Here is a 17788-nt window from a genome sequence, read left to right on the forward strand (position 1 = left end):
TTATTTTCATTTACGTTTTATTACATGGATTAGAATGACAGAAATGTCTGCAACTCTTAACTACATTGTTTGCTCACATGAGGCATTGTTAACAATAAACCTTTCAGGTTTGTTGATAGTTGATGTCAGTGGCATTTTTTCATAGTGGTTCTGTAGAAGACAGTGCTAACAAGAATTAGTGCTGGATACAATAATCTTTAAATTTCAGACATTAGTGTCAGGATGAAAACAAAACTCAAGCTGTTCAACTTTTTGTTATAGTGTTTCTGATTCCTGGTCTTACTTTTTATTGGTGGTGCTGTGCTATTCTAACCCCAGATCCATTTAGCCTTGTTACAGAAAGATGTCAATCCATATGACATTACACTTGTGTGGTGGCACTTACCATAAGTTTTAGGGATTGTATTGCAAGATCAGGTACAGATTTAAAAGGAGTTGTATGGATGGCTTTCAGAATTGCTCTTTAACTCTCAAATCCTGTGTGTTTCTGCATGCAAGAATAACTCTTACTGCTTTGCATTTTCCTCAGAAACCTTAGCATTGTATTTCTCAGTCTTAAGAGGGCCAGCAAAAAGCATTTTTTCCGAAGCACAACCCATGTTTGTGTCCACGCTTTTCTGGAGGTATGTGTGGAGCACCAATTGTGGATGCTTTATTGTGGCATTTACTGAGAGGATGAAACTACCTCTGCATAGGGAGGTCATGGCAAGCTAGCTGCAGCACAGACCTCGGGAACCACTGTGCTCGTTGCTTAGATGCGATGTGAGGGAGGTTGCTTCTGAGGTACAGAGTGGGTGTCGCACAATGATTTTAAGCAGAGTAGTTCTGTAAAGGCAAGCCATAGAGGTCTGACCCTGCTGAAGTGAAGTTCATTGATTTCAGTGGGTTTGAGCAGTTTACGAAGTAATTTAGAGTGTGTTCCTGAAAATATTTCTATAAGGAGTAAATATTCTGTGCTGAAAATCAGCTCCGTTAACTTGAGGGGATCAGCCAGACTGAAAACTTCACTCATCTGTATCATACCAGCCTTTCCATGAATGCCTAATCATGTTATTTGATATTGGTCACATCATTATCTGATCTTTTCTGATCCTAAAGAAAAATAGTAGAGGCTGACATACCACATGAGATGACTTTTTTTTTTTTTTTAGTATGTTAAAGACATTTTATTCTCAGTAAGCTTGTTATCATTCTGGTTGGTTTTTTTCAGTAGAACAATGGCTACCTTAAACCCCTTTTGATTTTGATACATGCTTATATACCTCTTGAGGTGTCCAAATGTCATACAGATACTGGGCAGGATATTATCCTGTCTTCTAACATCACACTGATGATCAAAAACACGAAGTAAAGAGCAAACATAGTGAACCCCAGTATTTTGTTCATTTTCCATTTACATACAGCAATTGAAATAATCACAAATAGGAGCATGAGAAAAAGGAGAACAATTGCACAAAACAAACCATTGCTGCTGACTGCAACAGGGCTGAGACCGTTGAAGACAGAAAAAAGGAACCAAGGAACTGGCAAACTGCAAGTAAAGGAAAAGTAATTGGGATAAATGGTTTTAGGCAGTTCATTTTCTGCATCATAACTAAGAAATTTTTCCAAACTGTTACTGAAAAAACCCACAATTGCAATCAGTATGACTTGGCATAAATCTAAAATTGATGTTGTTCATGTCAAAAATTGCACTGGATAATACTTGCACTATCATAATGCAATCTCAGAATCTAAAAGGGTTTTTAAGATAATACCTATGAATTGTCTTGATATGCTAGAATGAAGAAGTCCTGATGGTTTATTGATGAAAGATACAGGCACTGATCCTGAGCCTTCATTGCATGGGATTTGACAAGATAAGTATCCTGTCTGTAAATCTTTGATGTTAGCCAAAGGTTTGTTGCATTTTTGTCTTGAAAAATCAGTTATTCTCTGTTGATTCAGAATTAGGTGAAGATGATGAACTAAGTTATAAAAATCTGTCTTTCCTGGCTGGATTAAGTTTAAAAAAAAGTGACTGGTTGCCCAGCTGCCTTTCATTTATTTACAGCTAAAATGAAATTAATTAAGACCATGTGTGGAATAAAACCACCTAGCTTTGTATTCCAGAAGAAAGGCATCTTTTAGCATTTGAACTAATACTCACCCAACAGTGATATCGAAGATATTGCTGCCTACAGAACTGGAGACAGCCATGTCACCTAAGCCTTTCCGTGCCACAATGACACTGGTGATGAGGTCAGGGATTGATGTTCCTGCTGCCAGTATGGTTAATCCCATAATTTCCTCCGATATCCCAATTGTTTCACCAACCTAACGAATACAGAGTTGGGTAGGGCTGTTAGTTTTGGAACTTGCAGTTTAATTGTTATGTGTAGTCTTTTAGGTTTTGTGCCATATTTGAGTTAAAATAATCTGAATCCCCTTAAATGTGGTACCATTTTTCTGCTTTATAGGGTAACAAGTTAAATGTCATAGTGTCTGTTGATCTTGGATTGGCTTTGTAGCATAGAGCAGCTGATTGGAATGTTGCCGAGACTAAGCAAGGTCAAACCAGTTACAGTGCAACTCTTCTGTCCTACCTTCACCTCTTCTGGCTGTCTCCTACCTTCCCCTCTCCAGATTTAACATCAGCTCTGTATGATCCGAGAGCTTTGGGAAATGACAGGCTTTGGATTTATGGCATGATCAACTAGACTGTGAATGTGCAATATATCACTAAATACAAGATGCAAGTAGTATTTCCCAGAATACCAGGTGAACATTAAGGCACTGGGAGTTGAGATCATTTAGCAGCTTCCAGAATCAGAACCTGCATTTTCCTAGAATTTTAATTAGGTAAGAGATAATTATGTTCTGCACAGAAGCATTCATCAATGGAAAGGCAGTATTAAGATAAATCTTGATGGCACTTTTCCTGTCACTGATGCACAAATTCCCTTAGAAGCTCTCAAAAAAGAATGACTCTTTGTCAAATTGAAAAGAATGAAATTGAAAATTCCCTTTTGGGTTCTAACAAAACAAAGCTGCTACTGTTCTGATGGATGACTGCAGCTGTAATTCATCAGATAAAATGCCACAGTGACCCTGTTCCCTCCCTCTCCACCTATTCTGAAATGGTCTTGTTTGCAGAGAAAATAAACCCCTCACCTGGTGAGCCCACCACACCATGAGGTAAGAGAAGACAGCAATCCACATGATGGATCCAAAAAATGTGATCACGAAGAACTTTTTGGAGTCCTGTTAAAATCAAGTTTGAAAAGAAAAACAGGGAGAAGTTTCAGGAATGTTAACAATCCCCAATGAAAATTATTCACATGTAACACTTTGCTGGAATCAGTTGCTTTGATATGGACACTAGTCTCTCTAATTGTATTTAGTTTTGTTCAACTTGATTAGATGACTGGCAGCTGCTCATTTTTTTGTGGTTTATAAAATTAAATCTCTGGAACTATGCTCTGCTGCAACTGGGGCTCCTGTCCTGCATTAACTGATATCCTGCATATCCTGACTCCCTGCAGCATTAACAGCACTTCAAGTATGCAAAGACTCTAGATATGGAAAAATAGAACTGGGGACTCTTGCCGAGAGGAAATCTATAGTTCAGTTAATAAATCCAGTAACAAAAGGAAGTTAGATTCTTACTGGGTTTCTAACATCAGGCATAGTGCTCCAGAGAGGGAAGACAATGGGAAAGAGGAAAAGGTAAATTGCTTGTTTTTTCCTAGATTCTGGCCATTCAAGAGATAATGGCTCATCATTATCATCATCATCATCATCATCATCTGTGCTGTCATCATCACTGTCTTCCTCACTGTCAGAGCTGCTGTCTTCTGAGGCATCGTTGTCTGAAGGGGGCTGTAGATCAGAAAAAAGAGAAAAAGCCAATCTGTTTTCAGGCTAACAAGGAGCTGCACAGCATTTATTCACCATGGCCTTGCCTTGGCAGAGGTCACAACTGTAACATAGCTGAGGGCAGCCACAGCTCCCATCTTGCTATCGTGGGACAGTTTCCAGACATACCCTATCTCAGTGCCTGTGTATTATGTTAACTAATTTGTATTGGTTAACTAAAGCCAACCTTTAGACAGTGTTTTGACACAAACAAAACAATTTACTGTCTGTCCTTGAAAAACTTTTTCTCATCAGAACAGCTAAATTACATCAATAGGAAGGAGGGATTTGGGAAACAAAACAGACATGTGTACTGATGAACACAGGACAGGCAGGTACTCACATCTTCCCTCATGTTGGAGTACCCCTCTGACCTCAGAAGAGTCACTTGAGAAAATACTTCACAATATCAGTTGGTGTCATATTTTGGACCTGATTTGTGTTTGTAAGCTGAGATGTTTCAGCTAACAACTTGATACAACTCATCACTACACACAAAGTCTATTTATAGTTGCCAGTTACAGGAAATGGGTTGGGTCCTATGCCAAAAGCTCTAGAGAGGGAAGAAGGAAGGTACATGTGAAGTTTAGTCTGGCCTGAGCGCTTATTGCCTGTGGTACTTATTTCAATACCTTTCCGTCTTGCGGCGCATCTGTCTTCTGTTTGTCCTTGCTGGGTTCAGAGTCGCTGGCAGGAGTTACCTGAACAGCACTTGGTGTCTTCTTTTCCTCTTCTCCTAGAAGTGGTAAGAAGGAATACTGGTTTGAGTCATCTTAGCAGCCGGTGGTCACCTTCCCCTTGAGCAGCAGGGAGTTTTGAGCATCTTACAAAAGCGTGTGGCATTTCATGTTAAACCTAGTCTGACTGCTTAGGTTTTGTCTTTGTCCTCACTGTCTTCTGTGGATTGTGATTAGTATAAGCTGGGCAGAATCTGGCCCACCTGGCAAAGAATGATACCCCGGCACTCCTATGACCTTCTGTCTGAAACTGCTGGAAGAGGCACATGCGTAACCACAGGGAAATGCTAATTATCCAGTCTCCAACTGATGAGTGTTTCTTGGTTTCATTCTGGATTCTCAAATCCTTAAAAGCCAGAAAGGATGTAAAGCTTTCCTTCCCCTTCTTTTTTAGTAGAGCATGGCATTCTCCAGGGAACTGATATTCTTTAAGGCTTCTGAGAAATGACTGTTATGTGCTGCCAGACTTTAATCCCTGATCACTTGGTAGGTGTTCAAATGCAAATGGAAAAGTGCTGACACATACAAGGAAGTAACTGCAATGTCACAGAATCATCTGGATTGGAAAAGACCTTGAAGATCATCTAGTCCCACCATTAGCCTAACACTGAACTCCTCTGTGCTGTTCCTGTGTTAACCTGCCTAGCACAGAGGAATGCAGAAACCTCTGTACAGAATGGTGTAGAAATACAGGTAACACAGAGCAGGGGGTAGAGGGGGTGCCTGGCGCTCTGCTCAGACCCAGCAAAGGCCCTTTTCTGATTGCTGTAATTGAGGTTAAGGGATCCCCTCCACACTGTCAAGCCTATCGAGTCAGTAGGATCATGTTATCCCATGAATTGCACCTGGGTGGGGTGTTACAGGGTATCTAATCCTGAACTGGGTAAAATGATCCAGTACAGTGCTTCACAGCTGAATGAGGGAGAAAGTCTAGAGGGCAGATTTTCAGAAATGTGTGTTTTCAGTGAGCGCCATTTGGAATTTCTGAAACCAGGCCCGAAGAGAGTTCACCTGGGATACTTTCAGCCCAGAGTGGGAGACAGAACAATAATGCTTTTGAAATGTGCACAGCTCTATGCACTAACGTTTGTGAAACATGTCACAGCATGAAAATTCACAGCTCAGTGAAGTCAGTGTGGTGTTGATAAATTGTACTGAGAATTTCTTTGCTTCTTAAACAGTATTTTTCTCAAGTTTGGTTTTATTCACATAGGTGAGGCCCAGTGGTGTGAGGTACTGAGGAGACTGCTGTACTGCAGCAGGGTGCTTGTGGAGGTCGGACCTTCCACACAAAGGTTTGCTTGTTTTTCAAAATTTCCAGCCTCACTGACAGCACAGACCTGTGCTGTAGCACGGGCCAGCTGCTGCCTCTGGATCACCTCAGAAAGCCCATGTATCGGTGGTGACGTAGAAAAGACAAAAACTTTTAAAAGGAAGGATGCACAGATCTTTAGAATTGTTACAGACAAAGTCAGTGTGGCTTTTCTCCCTGGAGGAATCTTTTGTGCTCTTCTGCAAGTGTGCCAAATTTCCAAGCTAAAATACTTTCCAAGCTAAAATACTTTGTTTCAATAACCATCTCCTTTGCAGGATCTGCCAAAGATCAGCAGCATAAGCCGCACCCAGCTGCTGTCTGTAATGCCCTGACTTCCCCTTTTCCACCCTTCTGGTGGCAATGTACACTGCATCCTTGTAGCACTTTCTGTGTGGACACTCTCACTAACCACTCCTGTGGGGATGGTTTTTATTGCCCACGGGTAGTGTACATTGATTGATTTCTGCTGCATTATTATGGCAGCCATCTGTGACCAGTAATATCAGAAAAGCTGTGTTAGACCATAGTGTTTCTTTGCCAGCCCTTGGGTGCTGGGTGCTGGGAAGGTGAGGGATTGTGGTGCAAAACAAGGCAGACAGCACTGACTCTTGCACTCACCTTCTGGTTTTGCTCCTTGTCCAGCCGGAGTCTCTACTTTGGCCTTGGCTATGTTGCTCAGGATGTCGACCCTGTCTTTAAATTTTGCTGTGGATGAGAAGTATGCATTCAGCAGCAGCTCTCAGCTATGCAAAGCCCCCCTTTGTCTGCCTCCCCCCAACACACACACACACACACACATTGTTGTCCCTTTTCTCTTCTATGGACTGCAGGCAACACTGACAAGTCAGTTGCCCTGGCTGTGGCCCTGGGCTTTGGCTGCTGCTCATTGATCATAGCTGTTATATTTAAATGCTTAGTACTATGGCAATTATGCCAACAATCTGACATGTAACCAATACTTTAGTATTTAAAAAATAATCAAGAGGGAAGAGAAATCCTTTCCAGATCAATAATTTGGAGATATCTGAACTACATGGGAAGAAAATGCACAAAGAGCAGAGGAGTTGTTTCAATGCAATATTATTTTGCTCCCAAAGGACTGTTGATATTTTTCAGGCAAGCTAAAAATGACACCTTCCTTCTGCCATGTGACTGTTGAAAAGGCTTTAGTGTGCTGCTTGCAGCCTGGTGACCCGATGGCAAGGGAAAAGAAAAACCTTTTATGTTCCAGTTATCTGGAAAACAATTGATTTCTCTAAGTATGCACAAGTGTCTCCTCTGCTGGAGTTGATCTCAATTTCTGGTTCAACAAGGCCCAGGCTACCCAAGAGATCACCTTCACCAGTGCAGTGTCCAGTACTGTATTTCTGGGGCTGCTGAGGGCTTCTTCCACTGTAAACCATGCTTTGCTCAGCTGAGCTGTTTTATTACTGTTTTACAGTGAACTGTGAAACTGTGTGTGTGTGTGTCTCCATAGTTAGATGCTGCACTCAAATATCTTAATTCCTGTTCCCGTTGAAAGTGAGCAAGTCATTGGTTCAAAGAAAAGCCTCATTTTCCTCTAATCTATGTCCTCTGTTGAGCTGCCTACCCAGCAACTAAACTGAGGGTCACAGAGCTCACACATGGATAGTAGCCACAAAAAACTGGCCATGCTACATTTGGCTCATGTGCAGGGCTGTAAATTAATTCCTTCTGAAAGTTTTATTACACTGATTTAATCTACTATACTGTTGACTATGCAACCAGAACATGCTGTTGTCATCTGCCACAAGGGCAGGGCCCTGCCATTTTATACATCACCATGATACTGATTTAATAGAAATAGCATGTCTGAGGCCCTGAGCCACACAGGCAGATCTACTGTTCTGAGCTGAACCTTTTGAAAATCAGTAGACTCTGGTATATGTCCAATAACTGGGACAGGCTCAGACAATAAAAGCCTCCGGGGACGAGATTCCTGTTACTGTCTGACAGAAACGTTTTTCCCCAGTTGGGATTTTCACTGAGCACTGGAATGGCTGGACAGAGATGAAAGGATGAGCTCTTCTCCTTTGAGAGGCTGGCTGGGACTAAAGAGCCTGACCCTTCCCTGCTCTTTGGCAATTCTGCAGCCTACCAGAGGGGCTGCGAAGCACTTTTCTTCCTTTTCTCCTGCCCTGGGTGATGCTAAGTACAAGGATACCCATCGGTGCAGGGCATTGAAAGGTGACCTTTTGGTCTCTTCTAACCAGTGGGCAATGCATCTTTCTGTTCAGCTTTTCCCAGAAGCTGTTGCAAAAGCTTCTGTCAGCAGGGTCAGGGCGGTCAGGCTCAGCCTGAAAGAGATTATATAAATTCAAGCCCCTGGCTTTCTGCCCTCACCTAGGCTGCAGGCTGTGAGCACCGACCACAGCAGAGCCTGTGAGCATCTCTCTGTCAGGATAAACAGATTAGGTCCAGACCACTATCCAGTTCTCATGAGATCAGCCTCATTTAAAAAGGTGTTAATTCCTCTGACACACATTTCATGCAGGATGGACTGAGATTGGAGGAATTGCTGGCTCTAAGCTGGCCAGATCTGCAGGTCAGCATGGGGAGAAAGGGTATCTGTCCGCTCAGTCCTTGCTAGTGCTGGGGATTAGCTGAGCCAGGCAGCATGCTGGCTGTTTCAGCAGCACTGCGGGCTCCATCCTTGCTCAGGACTGCAGTCCCCTGGGGCACTCAGCACTGGTGACTCCATGCCCTGGTCGGAGAGCCCGTCACAAGGGACGTGTCTGTGTCCTGCAGCCCCGAGATGCTCTTCAGGAAGATTCCTATCCTATGGATTGACAGCATCCGGGCTGGACTTAAGGTGGCAGCTGAGCTTCTATCTTGAGTTTGGCTTGTACGTTTAATTAATTCTTTGGCTCTAATATTTAATCTAACAGGACTAACTTACAACATGAACAGCAGGAAGAATTTTTTTCTTTAAAATTTGGCATAAACCTGGAGGATTTGAAGATTCTGCTGTCTAAAAGTGGAAGGGGAAAAAAAAAAATATCTCATGATTCCTTTTGCTTCTTTGTATCATGATTCTCTTAAAACAAGTGACTGAATGCTGATGAAGCAAGGAGAAACTGTGCTGTCTTCAGTCTTCATAGCTCAACTCTATCCTGCAACACTGCCTGCTGCTCTATTCTGGTCTAATTTCCAAAGTCATTAGCTTGTCAACTGGGGCATACAACCTTGCTCCTGGAGCCTTTTTCTTCATTCAAAAGTAAAAACAGGCTTCTATCAACTTTCCTGTATGACTAGAGTTTAAAGAATAATACAGTGGTGAAACTGGAGGTTCAGAAAAGAGAGGGTTCCTCAGTCTTTCCAAAATCCTTTCTTCCTTTAATTCCCCAACAGTTCCCTCTGGTGTCTAACTAGGATATCTTTAAAAGATCTCATGCTCTGCTTCTACACACTTTCACAGAAAGTGGGGAAAAGACCAAAGTTGCTAGAAATTCCTCATTAAAAAAAAACAAAAACAAACCACTTTCAAAAATAAAAGCTTCTATCAAAAATATAATTCAGGATGCAATGTAAATGTTAGAATTTCCAAAGTGAAACACCTAGTCTCCTGTAGACAGGGAAAAAGACTTAAGTAATGATCCCTTCCTAATACAAAAAGAAAAAAACGTTCTGAATTTAATTCACTGGTCAAATGAGAAATGTTGTTTCATACAAAGGGTGTTGCATTAGGAACAGTGAAACAAAGTTTCTGTTTCAGACTTCTACCATATTTCTAGGACCTCTGCCTCTCCACGTTGGTTTTGGAGGCACAGTGCTGGCAGTTTTTCCATATTTTGGACCCTTGCTGTCCTGGAACCTCTTCTGTGCTACCTAAATAAAATGTGGCTGCAGCAGAAAGGAAGAAATCTTACAGAGATCTTAATTTCAGTAGGTTAAGTTAGGAACTGCTGAGCAATAGTTGGCAACTTTTTTCTTTTGTAGTGTTCTTTACTACAGCCTCTAAGTGCTGATGCTACAGGCATTGGCAAGAAGGAACAAGGACCTCTGAAGAAAGATAAAGGGGATCTTCTTTTATGTTGCAACCTAATTACAGAAATGTGTCTGGTACAGACGGTGCTGCACACACTGCGAAGTGAAGGGTTTTGTTGGTGCTCAGGGGGCACTAGGCACCCAGCTGTCCTGAGGGTACACAGGCCTGCAATACCAATAACACAAAGGATGAGCTTGCAGTCCTGATATGCCTTGGAGGCCTCAAATCCTTTTCCAGAGCCATTCTGGGGAAGTTACTTCCATCTTTTTGGCCAAGATCCAAAAGGCACTTAGGTTTCTCAGTCTGTTCATAAATGATTCCCTTTCTCCAGACTCTCTTTCTTTAGGTATGAATTTATCAGGGTAAGGAGTGTCTCCTACAATATACACAGGACCTGGGACAGTGATCCTTGATTTTGAATGCTGTGCCATTCTATTATCAGTAACTTTCTTTATCATTATCTTCTCTAAGGAGCTTTCTCCTGTTCTATCAGTGTTGAGTGGAACAGGCATGTACCTGGAGCAGAGGTTTTGCCCTTAACTCAGTGGCATTATTCTAGTAAAGGGTCTAAGAAATAACCTTTTGGAGAGACTGCAGCCCATCCTTGCACAGACCCTGTTGTATTAGACTTGCTTAAGTACATATGGTCACACTCCCATCTAGTGGCTGCCGCATACAGAGACTAACTCAAAGTCTTGCCTAGCTGAAATGAGAGGGGAAGTTGTCTTTCAGAGAAGATCCAACTGTCCCATCAGTCCCGTTTATTCAATATCCACAAGCCGTGGTAATAACAGCCTCTCTAGCAAGACCAGTGGCTTACAACAGTAGTGTATTCTGAGCTGGGGCAGCACTGGAGCACTCTCCTTGGCCTGGGCTGGCAACCTCAGGCCCCCACGATTCCTGCTGAGGTCCCAGGGCTTCACCAGGACACCAGCCTGCACCAGAAAGTGAAGTGTGTGTTGGCCCGGGGTGGGAAAATGCTGCACATTTAGAGGTGCAGGAAGGATGAGGAGGCTCTGAGGGGAAGCAGTCCCTCTGGTCTGGCACTTTCTGATGCTAAAGACAATGGCATGTCCTCTTGTAAGGTTTTGGGTCTATCCTTGTGCTGCTGATAGCATCTTTTGGGAGGACAGGAGGCAAGGGCAGTAGAACATACCTAGATGAATCTGGCTCTTGTTAGGCTACTGTTTGCAACATGATGGATGTCTTCACTAAAATCTGTCAAAGTGGACACTTATCTGTCTTGCTGTCCTTATCAAACCTCCTTTGTTCCCTCGATCAGTTTGTGCAGCTGGGATTTTGATCTGGAGAGTCCTTTTTGTAACCTCTGTGATAGACACGAGAGGTGTTGATCTGCTTAGCTTCAATCTCTCTTTGAATGGACAGCAGATAATCTCTTTAGAACAAGTAGGGCAGTGGAGGGGTGAGGTGTGTGCTGAGCTGGGAAAGAAAATATAAAAAAAGGTATTTTTTGAACATGCTTCATCATTTCTGTGAAAATGAACCTCCACACTCTGTATTAAAGTTGATGCAAAGCAGCACATTAAAAGTTTGTGTACAAAGACGCTGGGTCTGGGTGGAGTTATGGTGTCCCTGAACCCTGGGCAGTTTAAAAGAAGGTGTCTCTTAGTCCTGAGCCGATCAACCCTTGGCATGGGGAGTTGGACCACTGCCTGCAAAGTGCTGTGGGTACAGCTGACCACGGCAGTGATGATACTGCAGGTGGACTTTTAGAGGAGTTCAGTGTTGATCTGAATCAAGTACAGATTGGCTTAACCATCCCAATTGGAACACAGTGTGTGTTTTAGATCTCAGCTGGGATTTTAACCACTGTCAAAATGACAGTTCTTCAAGGGTTTTAACTTCTTTTTCCTCTTCTTTAGGTTTATGCCTTTGTGAGGGGCTGTGTGCACAGCTGGGGAGGTGTACAGGTAATGAGCTCTCCCTGTGTTCATCTTCCCTTTAGAAATCGGGCTCATATAGGCTGAGCAGCTCTTTCTCAAAAATGTAGTTAGCACTGGATGCTGCTGGTTCAAAGCCTGGGTGAGGTCTGTGCTGAGAAGAGGGAGGAAGGTGTGACATGCTATGAGATGGACAAAGCCTGTAACTCTCTGCCCCTGGTGCCAGAGAGACAGCAGAAGATGGGGTACTGCAGTGACCACTACCATTTGCAGAGACCCCAGCAACAGCAGCAGCTCTACCTGCCCTCATCCCCTCTCAAGCAGTAGCTGCCACTGCAGCAGTAACTATCTTGGTGCAGGCAGAGTAGATACGGCAGGGCCAAAATGTGACGAGTTTGTCCTTGCCAGCCATGCGATCGGAAGGGATACGTCCCACTGCTGCGGAGCTCCCCCCACCTAATGCTATCTGTGATACTCAGAGCTGCATTTCATCAGTTGCCGATCCCGAACACTCCAGATTCCCAGTTAAACTGTTCTGTGCTCAGGGCTGCAAACCCAAGTCCCTCAGGCATGGAATATTCACTCACCATCTGCCAGGGGGTCCAGGGTGTGGATCATGAGTTGGAAGATGGTGCTGCGCATTTGGGAGTTGTGCAGGGAGGCTGAGCTGCTGCCTCGCTGTAAGGCAGATGCAGGCTACGGAAAGGTACAATGCAGCAGTCAGTAGGAGTTTCCTTCTCAAAACATCTCCACCGCTGGTTCACCTCTGCCCTGGGGATGCATTTATATGGAGGCTGATCTCCCCCACCCAAGGAGCAGCCTCAGCATGGATTTTAAGCAGCCTCTGCATTCAAGTGCACAGGATGGCTATCAGGACCGACCGTTCACAGCAAGAGACATGCTCTTGAGATATCAGGCCAGCCTGCCCTTAGATAAATGTAATGGGCTCACACAGACTCGGTGTCAATACAATGTTATTATAAATTCTAATAATCAAAGCATGCAGTGCTTTTAGTCATAAGCTTGTTAAAAACTGTGTAGATTTATGTGCTGCTATAAGGCAAGGTCACGTCAGGTGTCCTGACTTAAAACTCAAAAGCTCCAGTGCTCTCTTCATATAGTCAACATCGGAGTCCTAATGAGCTTTTGACTGACCATTAATTACTAGAGGTAGGTTAAGTGCACAGAGGAACTACAGCATCCATACAGGGAAGCTAACACCCATTATGTTACGTCCGTATGCAGCCACTACATCAGCTAGGCCTCTCTGTGCAATGGGGAAGACAAAGAGTCAGCAGTTTAACCAGCAGCAGAGGAATGAGCTCTTCAGTGATTGCTGTGGGGAAGGACAGACCCTATCAACCTTTGCTTTGGGAGCCCAGGAGGAAAATTGGCCATGAAACCAGGTAAGAAAAGTCTGGTCTGAATTTTTCTATGCCTGTTTAAAGCATAGAAAGAATGGCACTCTGCTAGTCAAATCCACTTGGGAAGCCTGAGCTGTCTCTTAATTTTTATAAAAATTCTTTGAGGACACAACTCAGCCAGGTGTCCTCTTAAGTAAACTGTGGATATTGTGTCAAGCATGTCTGGTTCTTTGCACAGAGTAGACTTTGGTCCAGGTTTCTTGACACAGAAGTTGACACCTTTATTCACAACCTGACACAGGGAGAGGTTCAAAATGCAATGATTTCAGATCCCTCTAAAGTTGCTTAGACCTACCTGCAGCTTCCTCACATCTGCTGGGTTCTTTGCTCCATCATGTGCAACTGTCTCACTGCTTTTCTGCAAGCAAACAAGAACAAAAACGACTGAACACCACTACTGCTTCACCTGCTTTTTCAGGATCTAATGACAGTTCTTCTCACTTAGAAAGTGGGACAGCTAATACAGATGACTATGTGTGGATGCTACTGAAAGAGCCAAAGCCATGTGCTCTCCTGAAAACCATGTGGCCTCCAAGAGAAACAGGTTTCTACCTAAAGCTCCTCAGTGAGGATGTGGGTACCCGGAGGTAGACTCAGATGGCCACTACCACCTGATTCCTGGGGATATAGGCAGCCCCAGACTTCATGCCCAAACATCCGTTTCCTTACTCGTTTTCCAGCAGAGATAGACTAAAGGTGCAAAGGGGTATTTTTCCCAGTGATCAGCATTATCTTCCATATAGGTAATTTATTTTTCCAAAGGGTTAGGTCCAGCAGCTCTCTGCCATGCTACTATACACTAATGAGGGATCTCTGTAAACTTAAAGTGCAGGTTTTTTTCCTTCAGTCTGAAGGGCTGGATTCAATTAATGATGACTGGTGATGTCCACAGTGACGTATGTGTATAGCTGTGGTGTCCTGCACATGCATAGCACTGGAATGTAACACATGAGCTTTCAGGACTCCCAGCCACAAACACTGGCTGAAAGACAGACCAGGAGGAGGAAAGAAAAGCACTTTCTCAATTCTGCACCACTTCAGCTATCCTCACCCCTCTTCCTTTCTTTCCTTAAATTATGTGGAGTGCTGAAATCAGAAAGGGCAAAGCGTTCTTGAGTGCTAGTGACACACATCTGACCAGTAAAGCATGCCAATGCCAGAGGACAATTTGAAATCTGCTCAACAGTTGGCAGTAGCACAGGTCAAGAGGACAAAGAGGCATGAGGAGAGTTGGGGAGGGAAAGAGGTGGAAGAAGTGGGCAGGCACACTCAGGAAGACAAAGCCCCAAGTGTTCTAGAGACCATGGCCAGATCTGCTAGTCTGAAAGGGTAACTAGCACTGGGGACACCTTCAGATACTGTCTTTGTGTAAGCAGTCAACTCTTCCTTCAAAAGACAATGAGTGAAGGGCCCTGGTCTCAAATTTGGTGCAGGTAGTTACAGCCACAAAACTCCCTGTCTAGGCACCAGCAGCCTACAGAATCATCTCTGAGCACACGCAGCCATGGCCAGTGCACGGACATGGATTTGGACATTTCAATCTTGTTGCCAAATGCTGACTGGGAGAGGTGGCAATGGTCACCAAAGGCTGTCAGATCTCCTTCTGTGCTGCAGATTGGGTAACAAGTGATACCACCAGCATGATACCACCAGAGTCCCAGCAACACACCTACCTTTAGAAAGGGAAAAGAGAATTTCCTCCAACATCTCTCATCTGCAACTGGACAGAGCCTCTTACCAGAAGCCTTTTTCCCCCTGTTTAACAGAATTGTCCAATCTTATTCCCTGACTAAGAATGTGTTCCTGAAAGTGTTTTGGTTTGGTTTTTTAAAAAAATCTTTTACAATAACTGTGTAAGCAAAATCCCACACAAGTCTTTGAAAGTAGATAAGCAACCACAACTGGTATCTTTAGTAATTGCAACAGTAGAACTCCCTTTTAGTGCTGTTCTGTAATTTCTTAGAACCTCTACTAACTAGATTGCATTTCCCTCATTTTATAACCATAATTATTGACCGGTACCTGTATTCTGAGGTTTTGTTTGAATATGCACTTTGTGAAGGAGATGCAGTTTTTCTTTGTGGTTTATGCTAGAATTAATTATTTCCAACTTGCCCTCTGAAAATAAGGACACCAACCTTCCGTATATGCTCTGCTGATGCTGCCTGCACAGCATTTAGCCTCTTGTTCAGCTCCTGCTTCACCCATTGTTCTAGGTACACGTTGTGTTTCATAGTGAATACATATGTGGCATAGGCAGTCAGTAAAAGGAGGCTTTCCCACCAATCAATGACACTGTCTAGGAAAAACAGGATGAGCATCAGTAAGTCTACAATGTAGAATGAGATGTCTCTAAATAAGGGCCACCATGTCAGGTGGAGTATCTCCCTTGAGAAGAGGGCACAGGTGCCAATGACAAAGAGGATATTAAACACTGCTGAGCCCACAATGGTACCGATGCCCACATTGCTGTGTGAGATGAAGACACCTATGAGGGAGGTGAAGAGTTCTGGTGCTGATCCACCTGCTGCCATGAAGGTGGCTCCAGCCACATCTTCAGAGATCTGCAACTTCTCTGTGATCACTCCCAAAGCAGGGACAAAATACTCATCACACACTATGGCCAAGGCCACAAATACATATGTCATGCCAAAGATGTGAAGTACAACCCACCCTTGCCTGCGTTCTTCCACACTGAACAGGTCCTCGGGATATTCTCCTTTAGATTCATGTGGTGGCTTTCCACCTGGGTAGCTTTCACTGACATTTTCTTGCTGTGGTGTTGTATCTACTGATGTAGTGATGGGCACAGTTGGCTCAGTATCCACATACACACAGTGCCTTATTTTGGGTGTTGCTGTGACATTGCTTGTTACGGCAGTCTGGTTGCTGGGGAGGTCCCTGGAGGTCACTTTGACAGGGTCCGTGGGTTGGGGTGATGTGTGTGGTGCTGGAAGGGCAGAGGGGCTGAACTGGAGCTGATAAAGAGAGAGGGTCAACACTATGGCAAGCAAGAAAAGGATTCGGTTCCGTTGTAGCCGCCTTCTCCGTGGTAAATTCATTTCCTAAAAGTTCAAAAATCCAAGCCGTGTCCAGAAGCCACTGAAGACTTCTCTTGATCAGTAATTTACACTTATATCCACCATTGGAGATTCTCGTTGATCTTGAGCATCAGGAGTGAAACTGCATGACACAAAGTGAAGAATCCTGCAAAAGAAAATCTGGTGTAAAAAATAAAGTACTGCAACTTTCCAGCATTTGGGTAACATTAAATCACTGACTGCTTTTCTATTTTTCAATAAATAGACTTAAATGAGTACAGGCAGATCTAGATTCAGGTTTCAGTCTTTTTCTTTTATGACTGTAGGCTATGTTGATTAATATTCAAAGGTTTCACTTAATAGAGAGGAGTTGCCAAGACAGTCCAATCTGAGCTGAATTCTGATTTCACCTTGTGCCCATATCCAGGAGTTATTACGGCTTGTGTTTTCACTTGAGTCCAGTCGTTATTCTGTAATATTAATTATTGGGTCAGTGTTCTGCAGGAGGAAAGGACATGGCTCTGTCAAGGAACCTACTTTAAATTGCTAGAAAAGATGACACTCTGAAGACAAGATCATGCTGTTAAAACCTCCCTCCTCACAGACCAGTTATTCACCCAAGCAACCTCATCAGCAAGATGAAAACAGCTTGACAGTTCCCAGCTATGCTGCTCCATGGTTCTCCAGCCTTGCACTCCCACAGAACACACAGAAAGCAACGGTGAGCTTTTTTCTTTCAGTTTGAGAAGAGCATGAGGAAGACTTGGTTCTAGTAAAACTGAGGGTGCTGAGCATTCATTTGTTTCTATGACTACATCTTTTCAAGCCTTTCTGCAGAAATCAGAACTGGCAAAGTGGAATTGTAATCATACCTTTTATTAGGGGATAATTAGCATATCTTGCATAATTATTTGAACAGCTTTTAGAAAGGGAGAGAAATTGTAAATGCCAGAGTGACAGAGCCCACAGCTGTGACTGTATGGAGAGAGTAGAGTAATTTGAGGCTGGACAAAATTTATCCTTCAGCACTGCTTGAACATTTTACCTTAGAATATCACTCTTTATGGATTTTTTTTTTCCCAGAGTGGGGATGTTACATTATTTTGGAGCTGGATGTGAATCACAGTTTTGTAAGCCATTCTCAGATAAGCTCTTCATGCAAGTATGCACACACTTACCCTCTTGCATAACACCCAGTGAAGTAATCAGCCTAAATTTCTTGCAAGACAGGCATTATTACCTTCTTCTAAATAGTTGGGAGGATCACTAGGGCCAACAGTAATAGAGGGTGATGGGAGTACCTGGATAAATAGATGATATAAGCTTTGCTTTTCATATGTAAGAGTAACATAAACACGCATATGGCACAACTGCATAATATTATAACAAATTGCACATTATTAGAAAATAACCCTTCCTAACAAAGATAAGAGAGTAAAAAGAATGACATAGAACAGTATATGC

At 43.3% G+C, this 17788-nt stretch overlaps 2 protein-coding genes across 6 annotated transcripts in view; one reads left to right on the forward strand and one right to left on the reverse strand.

Moving 5' to 3' along the window:
* The window catches only part of SLC24A1 (solute carrier family 24 member 1), an 18233-nt gene continuing 445 nt past the window's right edge, over window positions 1-17788 (reverse strand). The window contains exons 2-11 of one of the 4 annotated variants that reach the window (XM_026855600.1): window positions 15957-16490; window positions 15422-15578; window positions 13579-13641; window positions 12447-12555; window positions 6568-6654; window positions 4530-4633; window positions 3649-3861; window positions 3154-3243; window positions 2150-2316; window positions 1-1531 (exon numbers count right to left, since the gene is read on the reverse strand). In XM_026855600.1, the coding sequence (XP_026711401.1) occupies window positions 1282-1531; window positions 2150-2316; window positions 3154-3243; window positions 3649-3861; window positions 4530-4633; window positions 6568-6654; window positions 12447-12555; window positions 13579-13641; window positions 15422-15578; window positions 15957-16345 (1629 nt within the window). In that variant the 5' untranslated portion in view covers window positions 16346-16490 and the 3' untranslated portion in view covers window positions 1-1281. Of the gene's footprint in view, window positions 1532-2149; window positions 2317-3153; window positions 3244-3648; window positions 3862-4529; window positions 4634-6567; window positions 6655-12446; window positions 12556-13578; window positions 13642-15421; window positions 16491-17502; window positions 17626-17788 lie in introns of all 4 variants that reach the window. The other 3 variants (XM_026855598.1, XM_026855597.1, XM_026855599.1) reach the window with 3 other exon arrangements.
* INTS14 (integrator complex subunit 14) overlaps window positions 12589-17788 on the forward strand; it is a 20399-nt gene continuing 15199 nt past the window's right edge. Inside the window, exons 1-2 of one of the 2 annotated variants that reach the window (XM_026855604.1) lie at window positions 12589-13265; window positions 16819-17045. In XM_026855604.1, coding sequence (XP_026711405.1) covers window positions 16902-17045 — 144 coding nt within the window. In that variant the 5' untranslated portion in view covers window positions 12589-13265; window positions 16819-16901. The remainder of the gene's footprint in view (window positions 13266-16818; window positions 17046-17788) is intronic. The other variant, XM_026855602.1, reaches the window with a different exon arrangement.

Source organism: Athene cunicularia, assembly GCF_003259725.1.
Source record: "Athene cunicularia isolate RWA chromosome 10 unlocalized genomic scaffold, athCun1 chr10_part1, whole genome shotgun sequence".
Classification (NCBI taxonomy): domain Eukaryota; kingdom Metazoa; phylum Chordata; class Aves; order Strigiformes; family Strigidae; genus Athene; species Athene cunicularia.